A 14,987-nucleotide genomic window follows, 5' to 3' on the forward strand; every position below is an offset into this window, starting at 1 on the left:
GCATCGTTTATCAAAAAACATCCTCCCCCCCCAGCTCCCAGGGATGCTAGCCACCAGCCTGACATCCCCAGGGGGAGCTATGTTAGACATCACTGATAGCAGAGAATGTAATATTTCCTTTTTAAAATGTGAATTCCACCTGCTGCAGATGAAGCTTGCTGATAGGCACTCAGAGAGAGCCAGTTTGGTGTAGTGGTGTAGTAGGAGCACAGACCCTAATCTGGGAGAACCAGGTTTGATTCCCCAGTCCTCCACATGCAGCTGCTGGTGTGACCTTGGGTGAGTCATAAGTTCTCGCAGAGCTGTTCTCTCAAGAGCTGTCCTCGAAAGAGCCCCCTCAGCCCCACAGGGTGTCTGTTGTGGGGAGGGGAAGGGGAAAGAGGTTGTAAACTGCTCTGAGACTCCTTCAGGTAGTGAAGGGTGGGGTGTAAATCCAATCTCTTCTTCTCTTGTCTGATTCCTGTTTTGAAATGCTTTCTGAACTGGGAATGAAAAGCAATATTATCTTCCAATACAAACCTAAATGACATGGTGATAACTAATACATATGGAGGTAACACAACCATCCCATCTAACCACTGGTTTTTGTATTCTTCCTAGGACTCACCATTAGCTGGATCTGCAACCATGGCTGGACCCAGAGCAAGCAGCATCAGCGGAGATCAAGTGACACCACCAAAGGTCCAGCTACCTCTCAATATGTAAGCTGCCATTTTTGCCCTGAGTACAGTATTAAGAAACCACAAATCATTTTTGCTGTATCGTTTTCCATGTGGAAGTCTTTTATGGGAAACACTTCACACGTACTTATCACTGTCTTGGACATGACCCAGCCTTTTGGCAGAATTGAAAAATGAACAGTGAAAGGCCAGGTCACCTTCTTTGCATAGTCCATTTTTAGCTTCCGAGATATTTATTATGGCTGTATGAATCATGGTATGACAGCCTGAGTGCCTATCAGCAAGAGAAAATCTGCTCCAGTAAATTAAATCGCTTATGAAATAACTCTCCCATACAATTGAACACCTGAGTCTGTCATTGTTGGGAAGAACGATTTCTAGGATAAAAACCATCCAGTTATATATTCTAGTGCAAATAAATGAAGACATAAAATTAACATGCTATGTGCAAGAGAGAGTAGGTTGACTAAATATTACTTGAAAGAACAGAAGGTTAACTAGATCAGGAATAAAACTTAGCAAATTCATTGTGCAAACTTCCCATTGGATGTGCTTTACATTTGTATGTAGTTCAGTCAACTTTATTCTTTCAGACAGAAACTTGTTTCCAGGATACCATCTTCCCCCGAGATAAGCTCTGTATTGAATAATCTGATTTGTCCAAACAAGAAATTCAATGAATTATCAGCTTTTATGAAAATTCAGTTGGCTTTTCTTTAGAAAGTGGGAATTTCATGTATGGTCAATAATGTAATTTAGATTTTAAAGAACATTGCATACAAATGCATTCCATTTTATAGTGCTACTACATTACATTATACTAAAAATGTCTATGCTATTGATCCTCTGTGATTACACCTATAATGATGGGTTTAATTGTGATTCTACTGCAGTGGGATGGGGGTGGGAGTTGCTCTTGTTGTTTCTCGAAGCCAAACAAAAGCAATGTGTCCTGTGCTTGTTACCTGGAGGTCAGATTTAGAAGATACTTTTTTCTGTCAGGAGCTCAAGGGCAAATGAGGTACCTTGGGGTGGTGGAGCTGAGGAATTTTGCTCCTCAGTTTATTCATTCATAGTTTGTTAATTTATTAGAACATTTTATCCTGCATCGCCCCGCCCCCTGCAAATGGGGCCAACATATATTAGTATTCAATAAAGCAATACAAAACATTTAAAAATAGCATGTCACCATAAATCATAACAATATACTTATAGAAATTACTTCAGCTGCCAACTAATTAAAACTTTAGAAGTCTGAATCGCCGGCTGCTTTGGATACATAAAGTCCCAGGTTCACTCCCTAGCACCTCCACTTAAAATAAGATTGCCAGCTCTGAGTTGGAAAATTCCTGGAGATTTTTTTTTTGGGGGGGGGTGGAGTCTGGAGAGAGTGGGGTTTGGGGAGCAGAGGGATATCATTGAGTTATAAGGCCATAGAGTCCACCTTCCAAAGCAGCCATTTTCTCCAAGGGAACTGATCTCTGTTACCTGGAGTCTAGTTGTAATTCTGGGAGATCTCCAGCCGCCACCTGGAGACTGACAACCTCCAGACTTTTTTTAAACTGTTGGTAGCCTTTGACATGTCAATTGATCAATTGATCAAGTTATGGAATACTTTATATACGCAGAAGAAAAGGAAAATAACCACCTTCCCGCTCTTCACGCCTGGAAGCCAGGCTTCACTTCAAAGCAATTGTATCTCCAACTTATAATAGACCCACAGAGATGACATTAACCGAAGTACGATGAATTCAGTGTTATAAATTCAGTCACAGTTCAGTCCCTCGGGCCAAAGTTAAAGCAGGAAATTCTGGCAGGCAACTTTTAGCACCGAATGTCATAGATTAAAACTGTGTCCCTTAACTAGATCCCACCCATAAAACTGCAAAGTGTCATCTTATTGCAGCTTTGAAGGTGATTTCAACCCCCTTTTTTCATAATTCTATCTGTGCTGCAAAAATGTATCCTAGCGCGTAATGAAAAGCAGCCCTTTCCAGAGGTTTCATAGCTGGATAACACTGTTGATGTCAATTCTTTGCCAAAAGCACACGCCAAGGAACAATAAAAACATTTTTTCCTGCTTAACTAGGTCATTTTTGAACAAGAATAGCTTTTACATGTTTTTGACAACAGGTTGTCAATCGTAACTCTCTTCTGACTTCGAGCAACTGAACAAGTATGAATTCAGTCCACGTACAAGTCTTCACATACCAGGTTTTGCTAGCACCAACGTTGCAAAACAGCCGTCTTTGCAAGAAGTATCAGTTATGCCAATAGTTAATGGAGAAGCAGGACTTGGTGCAGTCTGAAAGATAAAGGATTTCGGACTTTGAAGTAAAGCATCATGTGTTGCAAACCTTTACTTGGGTAAATCAAGCAGCTGCATTCTGCACAAAGCCAAAACCTGTTGCTAAACATTACTTTTAAAGATTACTGCTGTCCACTTGATTAGCAACAGTATGGCACTGGGCTTGGATGTCTGGCAGAAACAGCAGTCCTTTGGATGGGCTCATGACACTTCATGTCCATCTCCACATTGTCCCAACCACTGTTCTTCCCAACAAAGGCCTTTACCATAGTTGGGTGGATTCTCTGTAGTTGAGAAGATTTCCACAAATAGAAAAGGGGTGCAATTTTCACTGATCGTGACCTCCAGACTTCCCAATGGGCCCTTCATGTTGCTCTTGGGGGGTCCCCCGCCATTCCCAGGAACAACGTTTCAGGAAGCATTTTGAGCTGCAGCTGGTGGGTGGGAAGTCCCATTCCACTGATGGAAATCCCTGCAGTCAGCAAAGGTTTGCTGTGGGCTCCCAGCCAGGGGCTTTCCTCTGTACCGTACCTCCTGCTGCTGCTCCTGATAGGCTGGCTTCCAACACTGGAGAAAGATCAGTGTGTCCCTTTCCCTTGATGAGGGGGAACTGGAACCACACCTAGTTCCAATGAGGAGCAGAGAAGAGAATCATACCTGTTAAAAATGATGCTGCCCAGCATGGTTTGCTGTGGGGGGAGACAGCATAGCCTTCTACTGCAACCAGCGATAAATGCTAAGAAGCCCCTTGTTTAGGGTTTCAGACAGGGCTGCCTAGCACTTTCCATTGTGTCCCTGCATGGGAGTGATGAGGACAAGGAAGAAATCTCCCGTTAACTACCGTAGTGAGCAAATGGTAATGTTAACCTTCCTCAGCTTGTTTGCAGAAGGCGTTCCGTGATATCTGCCTATGCCTGGCCAACAAAGAATACCAGACTGTTTTCTTGAGTCTGTTGTAAAATAGAAATACAAATTATTTGACTAAGACTTTGTGCTGCAAGCACATGGTAAATAGAGCCAAAATATGCCTGGAGGAGTTGTTACTGGATATGTGTTCTTATAATTACTGCTGCTGGTTTCCTGCCTGCAGAACAGTAAAAAAACAAACAAACAAACAACCCTGGTATTGTAAAGAAGTAGAGAATCAACAAGATTTATTCTTCAATTGTATTTCCTAGAGAGCAGAGGTTATTGGCTGACATAGTCACTGTGGGTATAGTACTCAGTATTTCTTTCCTGTTCTTTTTTGTTTCTTCCTGTTTCTTTCTTTTGGGCCTATTTTGTGAGACTGATCTTCTCCCATTTCATTGTATATTACTCCTTTTGCAAGAAGAATTTGTGCAGAATTTAGCACAAAGCCTGCAGTTCTCATTGTTCTTTATACCCATTAAAACGGCACTAATAACCCCGTAAACAAGTGATTAGGAATCATTTTCGTAGATTATTGCTAATAATTTTAAGATACACTTGCTCTCGAAGGGTTCCTTGTAATTAATTCCTCTGATTACCTCTGCACTGTTAAGTTAAAATGCAGCTCTCTGTGTGCGCCTCCAGTCACAACTGATGTCATTTCTTTCCTTCAGCTACCTGGCGCTGTATGCATATAAGCCCCAGAAGACTGATGAGCTGGAGCTTCGCAAGGGTGAAATGTACCGCGTCATTGAGAAGTGTCAAGACGGCTGGTTCAAAGGGACATCTTTGAGAAATGGCATGTCTGGAGTCTTCCCAGGCAATTATGTGACTCCTGTTTCCAGGTGAGAGACAGTGGGACGGTTGTGAAAATGAATGAATACCCTTGCTTTTAAATTATGCATTTCCCCCCAGTGCATTTCACAGCTATCTGTGCCATCGATGGCAGTGGTGGAAAGAGCCATCAAGTCACAGCTGACTTGTGGTGACCCTGTAAGGTCTTCAAGGCAAGAGACAAACAGAGGTGGTGTGCCATCGCCTGCTTCTGCGTAGCAACCCTGGACTTCCTTGGTGGTCTCCCATCCAAGTACCAGCCAGGGCCAACACTGCTTGCCTTCCAGGATCTGAGGAGACCAAATAGCATTTTTTTATATTGTAATGTAGGGTAGGACGTGTGTAGGGGGGGGGGGGGGGCCTTATTAGGTTTTTGTACATCTTTTTAAAATCTAATAACAACAGCGACGGTCCACATCGTCCACTGATCCCTCTTCCATTAAAGCCCACCGGTTAGAGCAGGGGTGACCAAACCTGCTTAACATAAGAGCCGCATAGAATAAACATCAGATGTCTGAGAGCCGCCAGACATGAACAAATATTACACGTTTTTACTGAGAAGTATGCAGATTTGCTTTTTATGAACATTAGATGAGACTGCCAAAAATAATAACAAAAGCGGTAAAAGCAGATCTTGATGATGATATTTATTTGTCCAATGATATTTGTTTGCTAATGATATCTTGGAGCTGTTCACGCAGGAGGCCCAGCTCTCACCAGTTCTGCTACTGTCATCAGGCCTGCTGTCCCAATAACAACCCCACCCACTCAACCCCAGCTGCCGACAGGCTCCCCACAGCTGAACAGCTGCTCGAGGTATTCTTCCCAACCCGCCGTCATCCAGGCTCGCGGTTCTGCGCAAATGGGTACGTATAGTCCTTGATGCGTCCGGTCCTTTGGTCCCGATCCTGTATCTCAGAGGCACAAGGCCTTGGAATCCTTCCGTCTCTGTAGGTTTCCTGAGGAGGGAATCTTCCACTCTGTTTAAAACTCAGCAGGGTAGTATTTATTGATTGCCGGGGAACTGCATTTTGTTCATCGGGTTGTCCTGTTGCCACAGACGAAATCAATTACGGTGCTCACAAATATTTACACAGATTTGTTTTGGCGCATAAAACATCCTGCATACAAAGAAGGTTAAACCTCTTAAGTCTGGTTTGGCAAACAAAGCGTGGCTTAACATTTTAAAACATTTTATTAGCATTTGAAAGATGAAAGGAATTTATTACACAGGGCAAACACAGGTGATAAAGCCGGAGGTCTGAAATGCCTGCTACCTTTTGAAACGAGAAATGTAAACATGCGTACAGTAGTCTGGCCTTTTTTCTTGATGGCATTCTTGATTCAAATGTGAATTTCTTGCATATCGATTAATGGTGCTTTTACAGCACCTTGCTTTAATGCATAATAAATAAAAGTAAATTAGGTCCCTGCCACACGGGACGGCTGAAACGCGGCTAATCAGAGCCACACCAAACTTGAGACGCCGCGGTGGGATCCCACGGATCCCCTCAGCCGCGGCGCATCGCTCCCCGGCACGATCAGATGCTGGGGAGCAAGAGTCCGATGGGGAGGCTGCCGAACTGCGCATGCTCGAGCATGCGCAGTACGGCTGGGGGCCGAGATGCGGCGGCGCAAGGACGCACCGGCCGATCCCACGTCCCGGCTTGAGGCGCTCCAAGGGATACAACCACCTAGGTAGGTGGTGTTTTTTTGCTGCGCGGTATCAGCGTTTGGGACGGAACAGGGACGGGCAGGCAACGATTCCCAGATGTTGCTGTGGGATCGCGCCCGTTTGCTCCGCCCCCGTTCCGTCCCCCTCCCGGCCCAAAACACCTCGTATGAACAGGGCCCTAATTGTGTTTTCGTGTAGCAATTCAGCATCTTCAGAAATATTTTCTGATCACCACCAGATTTCTTCCCTATTGTGCAAACTTGTTCTGAACAATTAAAAAAAAACCCAGCCATTCAGCCCCTGGGAGAGATGTCACACTGTGTAGGTGCAGGTGAAATGACTGCTTTAGTCACAGGATAAACGGTTTATGCTATCCACAGACTTTCATGGAAATGAATATATTATAAAGATGATGTTTGGGCTTTTAAAAAAAAGGTTTGAGAAGAATATGTGTTCTGCATTTTCTGCATTTTCAAACTGAAATCCAGAAGAAGGAGAGAGATTCCCAGTCTTCTTAGAATACTGAGGGTGAGAAGCCTTGGAAGATATTTAAAATAACCCCTTGATGTATTGTGAGGGGTACTGCATGAAAACTGAGAGTCTTACGACATTGAAACTCGATGCCCTGTACCAACTGCAGAGTGCAACAATAAGACCGCATCCTCTGCTAACTTAGGGTCAGGAAGATCTTGCTGAGTTAATTTTTATGTATAATATGTTGTTTCAGGGTTTTTTGTGGGTGACCTTGGGCAAGCCATAGTTCTGTCAGAGCTGTTCTCTCAAGGACAGTTCTCGAAAGAGCTCTCTCAGCCCTGCCTACCTCACAGGGTGTCTGTTGTGGGGAGGGGAAGGGAAAGGAGATTGTAAACCGCTCTGAGACTCCGAGTGAAGGGCGGGGTATAAATCCAATCTCTTCTTCTCCTTCTTCGGACGTTTCAGAGAGGTGGCTTGCTGCTGCCCGCCTCTGCGTCCCGAGCCCTGGACTTCCTTGGAGGTCTCCCTTCCAGTTACTTGCCAGGGTCGACCCTGCTTAGCTTCCGAGATCTGACAAGATCGGGCTTGCCTGGGCTATCCAGGTCAGGGCTGTTCTTTGATGAACTGTTACTTTGTTTTCATTTTTAAAAACTCTTTTGCTGTGGGTAGGTCTGTGATTGGAAGCTTTTAAAACCATATGGAAGACTTTTCTCTGAATAACAAACTACCTCATGAGGAAATAAATATGTGCCTAAGAAGCCGTGCACCTCTGAGGTATCAGGGGAGGCAAGAAGAATATGGCAATCTCCCCACCCATTACAGACAACCCTTTCCAGAATTCTTTCAAGTTCTCAGGTTAATTTTGCTTACTGCTTTTTTTCTTTATTTCTTTATTTCTCCCTTGTTTTGATGAGGGTGCCTTTTGAAGTCTTTTATTTTTCTGCATACTTAGGAAATCCCCCCCAGGTATGAGGAAACACCTACCCTGACTATGAGTGGCATACTCTGGCTGCTTTTCTTAACATAACAGGGTCAGCTGTTTTACAGTCAGAAGGAGTGATGCTAGATATGAAATATTGTAGTGGGGTGTTGTTGTTTTTTAAGGTGTATTGCTTGTATAAAGGGTCATTCTTCTTTGTGGTCTCTGTGGATTGCACAAATGGGCTCTGCACCTGCACAGAACCTTATTTCAAAGCATTGTACAGCCAGGTTTTTGGGCATTGGTTGAAAATACTCTCTGTCAAGAACGCTCTGTGCATTGTTTCAGCATTTGTTTGTTTTTTCCTTCAGTCTTTCTGTTCAGTACTTCCTTCCTTTTCTTCTTTCTTCAGTCCTCAATTTTTTCATTATCTTTGGGGGGGGAATGGGGGGGTGTTTCCATTCCTCATTAGGCGGGAGGTAGAAATCCCATAAATAAATAAAATAAAATAAGCTGAGCCTATGGTAAATGAGTACTGACCTAAATGGCCCAGGCTAACCCAATCTCATCAGATCTTGGAAGCTAAGCAGGGTCAGCCCTGGCTAGTATTTGGATGGGAGACTTCCAAGGAATACCAGGGCCAGGACGCAGAGGCAGGCAATGGCAAACCACCATCTCTTGCCTTGAAAACCCTACAGGGTCGCCATAAGTCAGCCTGCAACTCGATGGCACTTTCCACCACCACCACCACAGTAAATGCACTGAAAAGTTGGTCAGGTCTCTCAGCCCAGAGTCACCCAACCCCGACAGATTGTTACCCAAAGGGGAGGAGAGGAGACAGAGGGGGCTAGGCAATGGTCCCCTGGACACAAATGAAACATTTATTGAGGGCGCACACAGCCACCAAAAACCAGCCCTCTCCTGCGTCCTTCTTACCCTCTCCCTCACACACTCACTCAAGCACTGCCACGTTTACCAAGCCAGATACCGGAGACTGTTCAAACAGGAGAGCCAAGTTATGGTGACAGCTCTGCCCTTTAGCACCCCTGCCTCTCCGTCTTTTGTACCCTCGTGATCCAATTTCTTCTTTGTTCTTGGGGGGTGGAGTTGAACCCCTTCTTAGCCAGAATTTAGGGTGAACGGTGCTGACTTCTTTGGGGGAACAGCCACCTGCTTGCAACAGAACATAAGAACATAAGAGATGCCAATGTTGGATCAGGCCAAAGGCCCATCCCGTCCAACACTCTGTGTCACACAGTGGCCAGAAATACCAGGTGCCATCAGGAGGTCCACCAGTGGGGCCAGGACATTAGAAGCCCTTCCACTGTTCCCCCCCCCCAAAGCACCAAGAAGACAGAGCATCACTTGCCCCAGCCGGTTAACCCGGGAGATCTCCCGGTTTGTCCGGGAACTCCCGGTGGAACTTCCAAAGCAATTGAGGGGCCCGAATATCCCCTACTTCCACCCACTCGAGGTGCTGGGGTCCAAAGTCTTTCCATTCCACCAAATAAAACAGTTTTCCACGCTTCCTTTTCGAATCCAAGATTTGAGCTATTTCATCATGTTCGTCCCCCTCGATCAAGATGGGCGGGGGTTTAGGTCTGGCTTCTCGCCACTGGCAAGTCCCTGTGTCTTTTTTCAGAAGGCTGAAATGAAATACAGAATGCAAAGTAATTCAACATCAACAGCAACATCATTGATCACTTTACGCACTTTAAAAGGCCTGAAATATTTCCACCCCAATTTCCTGCTGGGATGTAACATCTTAATGTTCTTAGTGGAAACATACACAAAGTCCCCAGGCTGCAGAGCCCAACCCTCCACCTTTCTCTTGTCAGCCTGAGTCTTATATGCTTCTTTAGTGGCGTCCAAAGTCTTTTGCAAAAGCGGCCATGAATCTTTCAGCTGTTTACACCATAATCCAGCATCCCCAGGTCCCAACTCCTGTTCCCCCTCCTGGCTCTTCTTTGTACTTGGGGGGTGGAGTTGAACCCCTTCTTTGCCAGAATTTAGGGTGAATGGTGCTGACTTCTTTGGGGAACAGCCACCTGCTTGCAACAGCCTCTCGTCCTTGTTTCAGGAATCAGATGTTTTCTCCTTTCAGCTTTCCCTTATCTTGAGGTTGTTGATTTCCTGTTTATCTGTGGAAGTAACAGCTTTGGGGCCTGGCCTTGTGAGGGGTGGGGTGGAATCTTCTGCTTTCTCGCTGCAAAGTTTACCAGTACTTGCGGCAAGAAGTTGTTCTGGGGCACGGGCAAAACCGAAGCCACACACAAAGTCTCTTCCTGGTTTCCTCTGGTATGCTGAAGGAGAATTCGTACTATTCTTTCCTAGGTGCCTCTGTGACCTTCAGCCTTTTGATTTTCTCTCTCTCACACTCCCGTATTCAAGGTTGCTTAGGTAAGCCGCTCTGATGAAGGTACTCCTGAAAATGAAAAGGTGTTTCTTGGACAGTAAACAGAAATGCTTCTGCCTGTTACCTTCTGTTCATGGATGAAAATCCATCACCTGCTCCATCACTTCCATCCTTGAGTGCTTATTCCTTCTGTGTTCTCAAGCACTGGGGCTCTCCTCTCTAAGAGTGAATCTGGCTGTGTCACTTCAGCTGCAAGACCACACTTGGAAGAAGGCCAGGCTTCCCCCCAAAAAAAACATTCTTGAAGGCCTTGTTAGGCTTTATCCACATATCTTGTTCCCTACTTCATTACAGGACCTGCAAATTATGCTTTCTCAATGAAAGGAAAACGTCCTTTGGCTACCCAATGAGATGTCCCTGAGATGTGCTCTGACCCTTCTCACTTGTACGTGCACAAGGATAAAATGGTGCTGTGAGTTGGCATTGCCCTTCTGCCAAATATTGTTTCTGGCTTCTGTTTCAAACAGAAGCTTCAGTCAGTGGATGTCTGTAGAGTTCTGGCATTGTACCTTGACAAGATAGCTCCTCTTAGAATGCACCCTGTCCTTTTTCTCTGCTGTTCTGGCCCCAAGAAGAAACTGAAAGGTCTCTTCACAGTGTTTTGGCTGCTGGGTGTCAACCACTGTTAAACTCTGCTGAGTTGGCCTCATAAGCCATTCCAAGGAACTCTAAAAGTGTATTCCATGAGAGTCGTAGCAACATCTGCAGCCTTTAGCAAAGGTACCTCTCTACCAGAACTTTGGAGGATGGTTGGAAGGTTAAAATCTGCTCTGCTATCACCACTGCAAGCGATGGTGAAAGGAATTTTTTTTAAAACCCACATCAGCGGTGCACGCACTTTGATGTTACTTCCAGGAAAAACCTGGAAGTGATGGCAGGTAGCTCAAGGAATCACTGTAAACTCAATGGCTATCATATAGTTTCTGGCAATTCCTTGAGATACCGGCCATTGTGTCTATGTTAACCCTGGAACATGGAATGTGTCACATCACAACGCACCAATGCTGTGCACTCCCATGTCCCTGCTCCCCAAACATATACTGGTTGCCCAGTTGGGTGGCCCTGTGGTCTCAACTTTTCTCCTTTGTTCTAACACTATGCTTTGGATTCCAGAGCTTATAAGAATGCCTCTTTCGACAGAGTCAGGCTTAACACTCTCTTTAGTTGACTGCATCTGGACAGGTAGGTCAGCCTGCTAATCCACGCAGTGCCCAGAAACCATGAGGAAATAAAACAGGTTGCTTACCACTAGGTGATGCTCCTTAACTGGTCATCTGTGCTGTCCCTCGGCCACCCTTCTTCCCCACAACAGGTGCTTGTCACTCGCTGTGGCATTATTTTTGGAAGAACTGAGCAGGAAGGATTCTGCCACTAAAAGCCTAATTCAAGAATGTTGTGAATCAAGGCTCTGCAAAGGCGTTTATGACTTTATAAATGACTGCAAAGAGGTAAGAAGCTTGAGAAGAGAAGAAGAGATTGGATTTATAGCCCACCCTTCACTACCCCAAGGGAGTCTCAGAGCGGCTTACAAACTCCTTTCCCTTCCCTTCCCCTCCCCACAACAGACACCCTGTGAGGTAGGTGGGGCTGAGAGAGCTCTGGCAGAAACTGCTCTTTTTCAAGAACAGCTGTGCCAGAACTATGGCTTGCCCAAGGTCATCCAGCAGCTACAAGTGGAGGAGTGGGGAATCAAACCCGGTTCTCCCAGATTAGAGTCCGCGCAGTTAACCACTACACCAAACTGGCTCTCAGGCTGAAATTAATTTCACCCTAAACCTAAAACTTCAGAGTTGACTGAATGTCTTGGTTGCAGACTGCAGAATGAGTTTGTATTTTCAGGCTCTGTTTTTAAAAATACTATTTTGCTGTGTTAGCAGCTTTTCTTGATACGATCTGCAACAATCCACCTACTGCAGTGTTTGTATTTCAGATTATGCATAATCAAAGAGTTTGGACACAAACCCAACATTAAGTTTTTTTTCAAATGCCATTGATTTCAGTGGAACTTTTCAAAGTATTTAACTGAATTGTGCCACTTAACTAGTTACAGTGTTGAGAATCGTCAACTTACTGTTTTCTTATTGCGGTCTTTCTCATTTCTGCTTTTCAGTTGTGCACCCTTCTGTTCAGGCCCAAGACCGGCCCACAGCCACAGTCTCACCACTGAGGACCCAGAACTCTCCGTCACGTCTCCCAGCAACTGTGGTCAGGCCACACTCCGTGGTGTCTCCACAGCACATCCACCACTCCCCTGTGCATGTCATCCCAGGAGCGCAGTGTGCCAGACCCATGATCCCCCTGACTTCAGCAGCAGCAGCAATTACGCCTCCAAACGTCTCTGCCATCAGTCTGAATGGAGATGTAGGGGGTGGGCCTATCAGCAGCTTAGCAACTTGCAGCCCAACCAACACAGCTGGTAAAGCAGAGGAGAGGAAGAATGAAAAGGTAATGGGGCTTTGCTGGTATAACAATGCTGTGGAGTGGAATTTATGTCCTTCCTGGAAAACCGTAAATACAGGGCCCAGTAAATTGGCAGGTAGCATCTATCGCTGTGCAGTTGTTGAAGTTAATAAGTGTAGACCTGTAATCTGGATAGGAGACCACTATAGCTCAATATAAGAACATAATACAAACGCAGCAAATATTTCTTGAAAGATTCTCAATATAATCTGCCCTTTTGTCCTTGGTTATCCTCTTCAAAATGTTACCTCCGTGGTGAGTCTGTTTGCTTATGTTTGGACACAGAGTTATAATTTATCTTATTGTATTACCTTTCCCCTGTTAATCTGCAAAACAATTGCAGGTTTAATAAGCTTCCTAGTTCCCTGTTTCATAGACTGTTGTTATCCTTTGCATTTCTGTGCACGGAGAACTAATAAGCCCTCCAGAAGCATCTTCATTTATTCTTCATATTCTTCACAGATGGTGTAAAATAAAAATCAGAGGTCCTTTCAAGATTTCCAAATCATGCCCTGATTTGGATAGCCCAGGCAAGCCCGATCTCGTCAGATCTTGGAAGCTAAGCAGGGCCGACCCTGGCAAGTACTTGGAAGGGAGACCTCCAAAGAATACCAGGACTGGGATGCAGAGGCAGGCAGTAGCAAGCCACCTCTCTGAAATATCCAAGCCCCATTAGGGGTCGCCAGAAGTCAACCATTACTTCCAGGCATGCATGCACACACATGCGCAGACACACAAAATACACACACAAAAAGATTTCCAAGATGTAAATTAGTAAAAAAAGGTTTTGAAGTGAAAGATCTGTGGCCTAAAGCTGTTCACACACTTGTTTTATTGATTTATTTTTGCACTGACTGCTTGGTTGAGTATCCACCTGCACATGAGAAATCAGTCCAGGCCTCCATCTGTTAATTGTTTCTTCTTTCAGTGCTCACGGTGCTCTTTATCTAAATCTTTACAAGTTTGAAATGGCTCCAAGTCATCAGAGAAACATCACAGTTTTCAACACCGTCTGGCCAAAGTCAGAAAAACCATCTTACAGAAGATGTTATATGTGGTTCAGGCCTTGAGAGGTTGGAGCCAGAGGCGCAATAAAACACTGATTTGTAAATGGTGGGGTATGTTTAATAGTACTGCAAACGTCTCCATTTCTTTCAGAAAATTGCATTGCTATGCTTCAGTGAAACAGAGAGAGAACAGGATTAAATATGATTCGTCGCCATATGTGATTGATACATCGTGTAGGCATAGGCTTTTAGTATTCAGTCCTGCGGGCAATCTTTCAACGTCCGCGCATTAAATATGTTGTTAATGAAAGCTAGTGCCAAGCCGCTTTTAAACATGCTCAGCCTGTTAGGTTCTTAACAAATGCAGTGTTTTGCTTTCGCATAGAGTTTACACTTTGCTAACCATCCCCATACATCAGTGCTGAAGCCGGTCCACTGGAAACCTCGCAGAACCCGCTGACTGCACTCTGCCTAGAAGCAAACTATGGAGATATCTGAGCATCCTGAGAGAAGAATGTCTGGCTTTTTCCTCGTGGCTTGCTGATTTTTATGCACACGCACGCACACACATATACACATTTGCTTTCGGGTTACATATTATAATTACAAAAACAGGGATTCTATTCAGCAGGAAAAAGGAATGGAGCAATGCTATATAAATGGCAAATTTCCTGACACACACCCCCATGCGCATTTTCTGAAACTGTGCCCATGTGGGCCAGTGTACCTCCAGAAACATCACAGAGGTCAAAGTGGGAGGGAGGAATTGGCACGGATTCCCCGCCCTTTCATCCATGAGTGACAGTGCCTTCTTTAAGCAGAACAGAGATACCCAATGGCGTCCTAAGCAGGTATGCTCAGAATACTACTGAAGTCTACTCAGTGGGACTTACTCCCAGGAAACTGTTCTTAGGATGTGAGTGACGGGATCCAAGCTATAAAGAGGTTACAGAAAACAAAGCACCCAACTCACAGGAAGGATGATGATTTGCAAAGACTCTTGATTGAAGAGTCTTTGCAAATTGAGCATGAAATACACGCAATCCGGCTGTCGAATTTGTCTTGAAAATTAAAACACAGTTCAAAAGTTGAGTAGCACATTTTCTGTCTGTCCTAATTAGCTGTATTAGTAGTAGCTTCAGAAGTTCAGTGGTTTTCCACGAAATGTCCTGTTTTTTTAAAGCCAGTAATTTTATCACCTGTACCCAGGACAAACAGTGTTTCTAGAACCCATAGCATAATTTCTTTTTAATACACTGTTTCCAATTTAAACCACACTTTTAGTCCCCACACCCCTGAAATCTG

The 14,987-nt window shown here is 44.7% G+C and overlaps 1 protein-coding gene across 1 annotated transcript in view; it reads left to right on the plus strand.

Moving 5' to 3' along the window:
- The window catches only part of SH3RF3 (SH3 domain containing ring finger 3), a 56,901-nt gene that overhangs the window by 16,029 nt on the left and 25,885 nt on the right, over positions 1-14,987 (plus strand). Inside the window, 4 exon segments of the mRNA XM_015420890.1 lie at positions 601-701; positions 4,572-4,717; positions 5,433-5,597; positions 12,326-12,660. Coding sequence (XP_015276376.1) covers positions 601-701; positions 4,572-4,717; positions 5,433-5,597; positions 12,326-12,660 — 747 coding nt within the window.

The sequence above is a fragment of the Gekko japonicus genome, unplaced genomic scaffold (assembly GCF_001447785.1).
Source record: "Gekko japonicus isolate JY-2015 unplaced genomic scaffold, Gekko_japonicus_V1.1 scaffold2540, whole genome shotgun sequence".
Lineage (NCBI taxonomy): Eukaryota > Metazoa > Chordata > Lepidosauria > Squamata > Gekkonidae > Gekko > Gekko japonicus.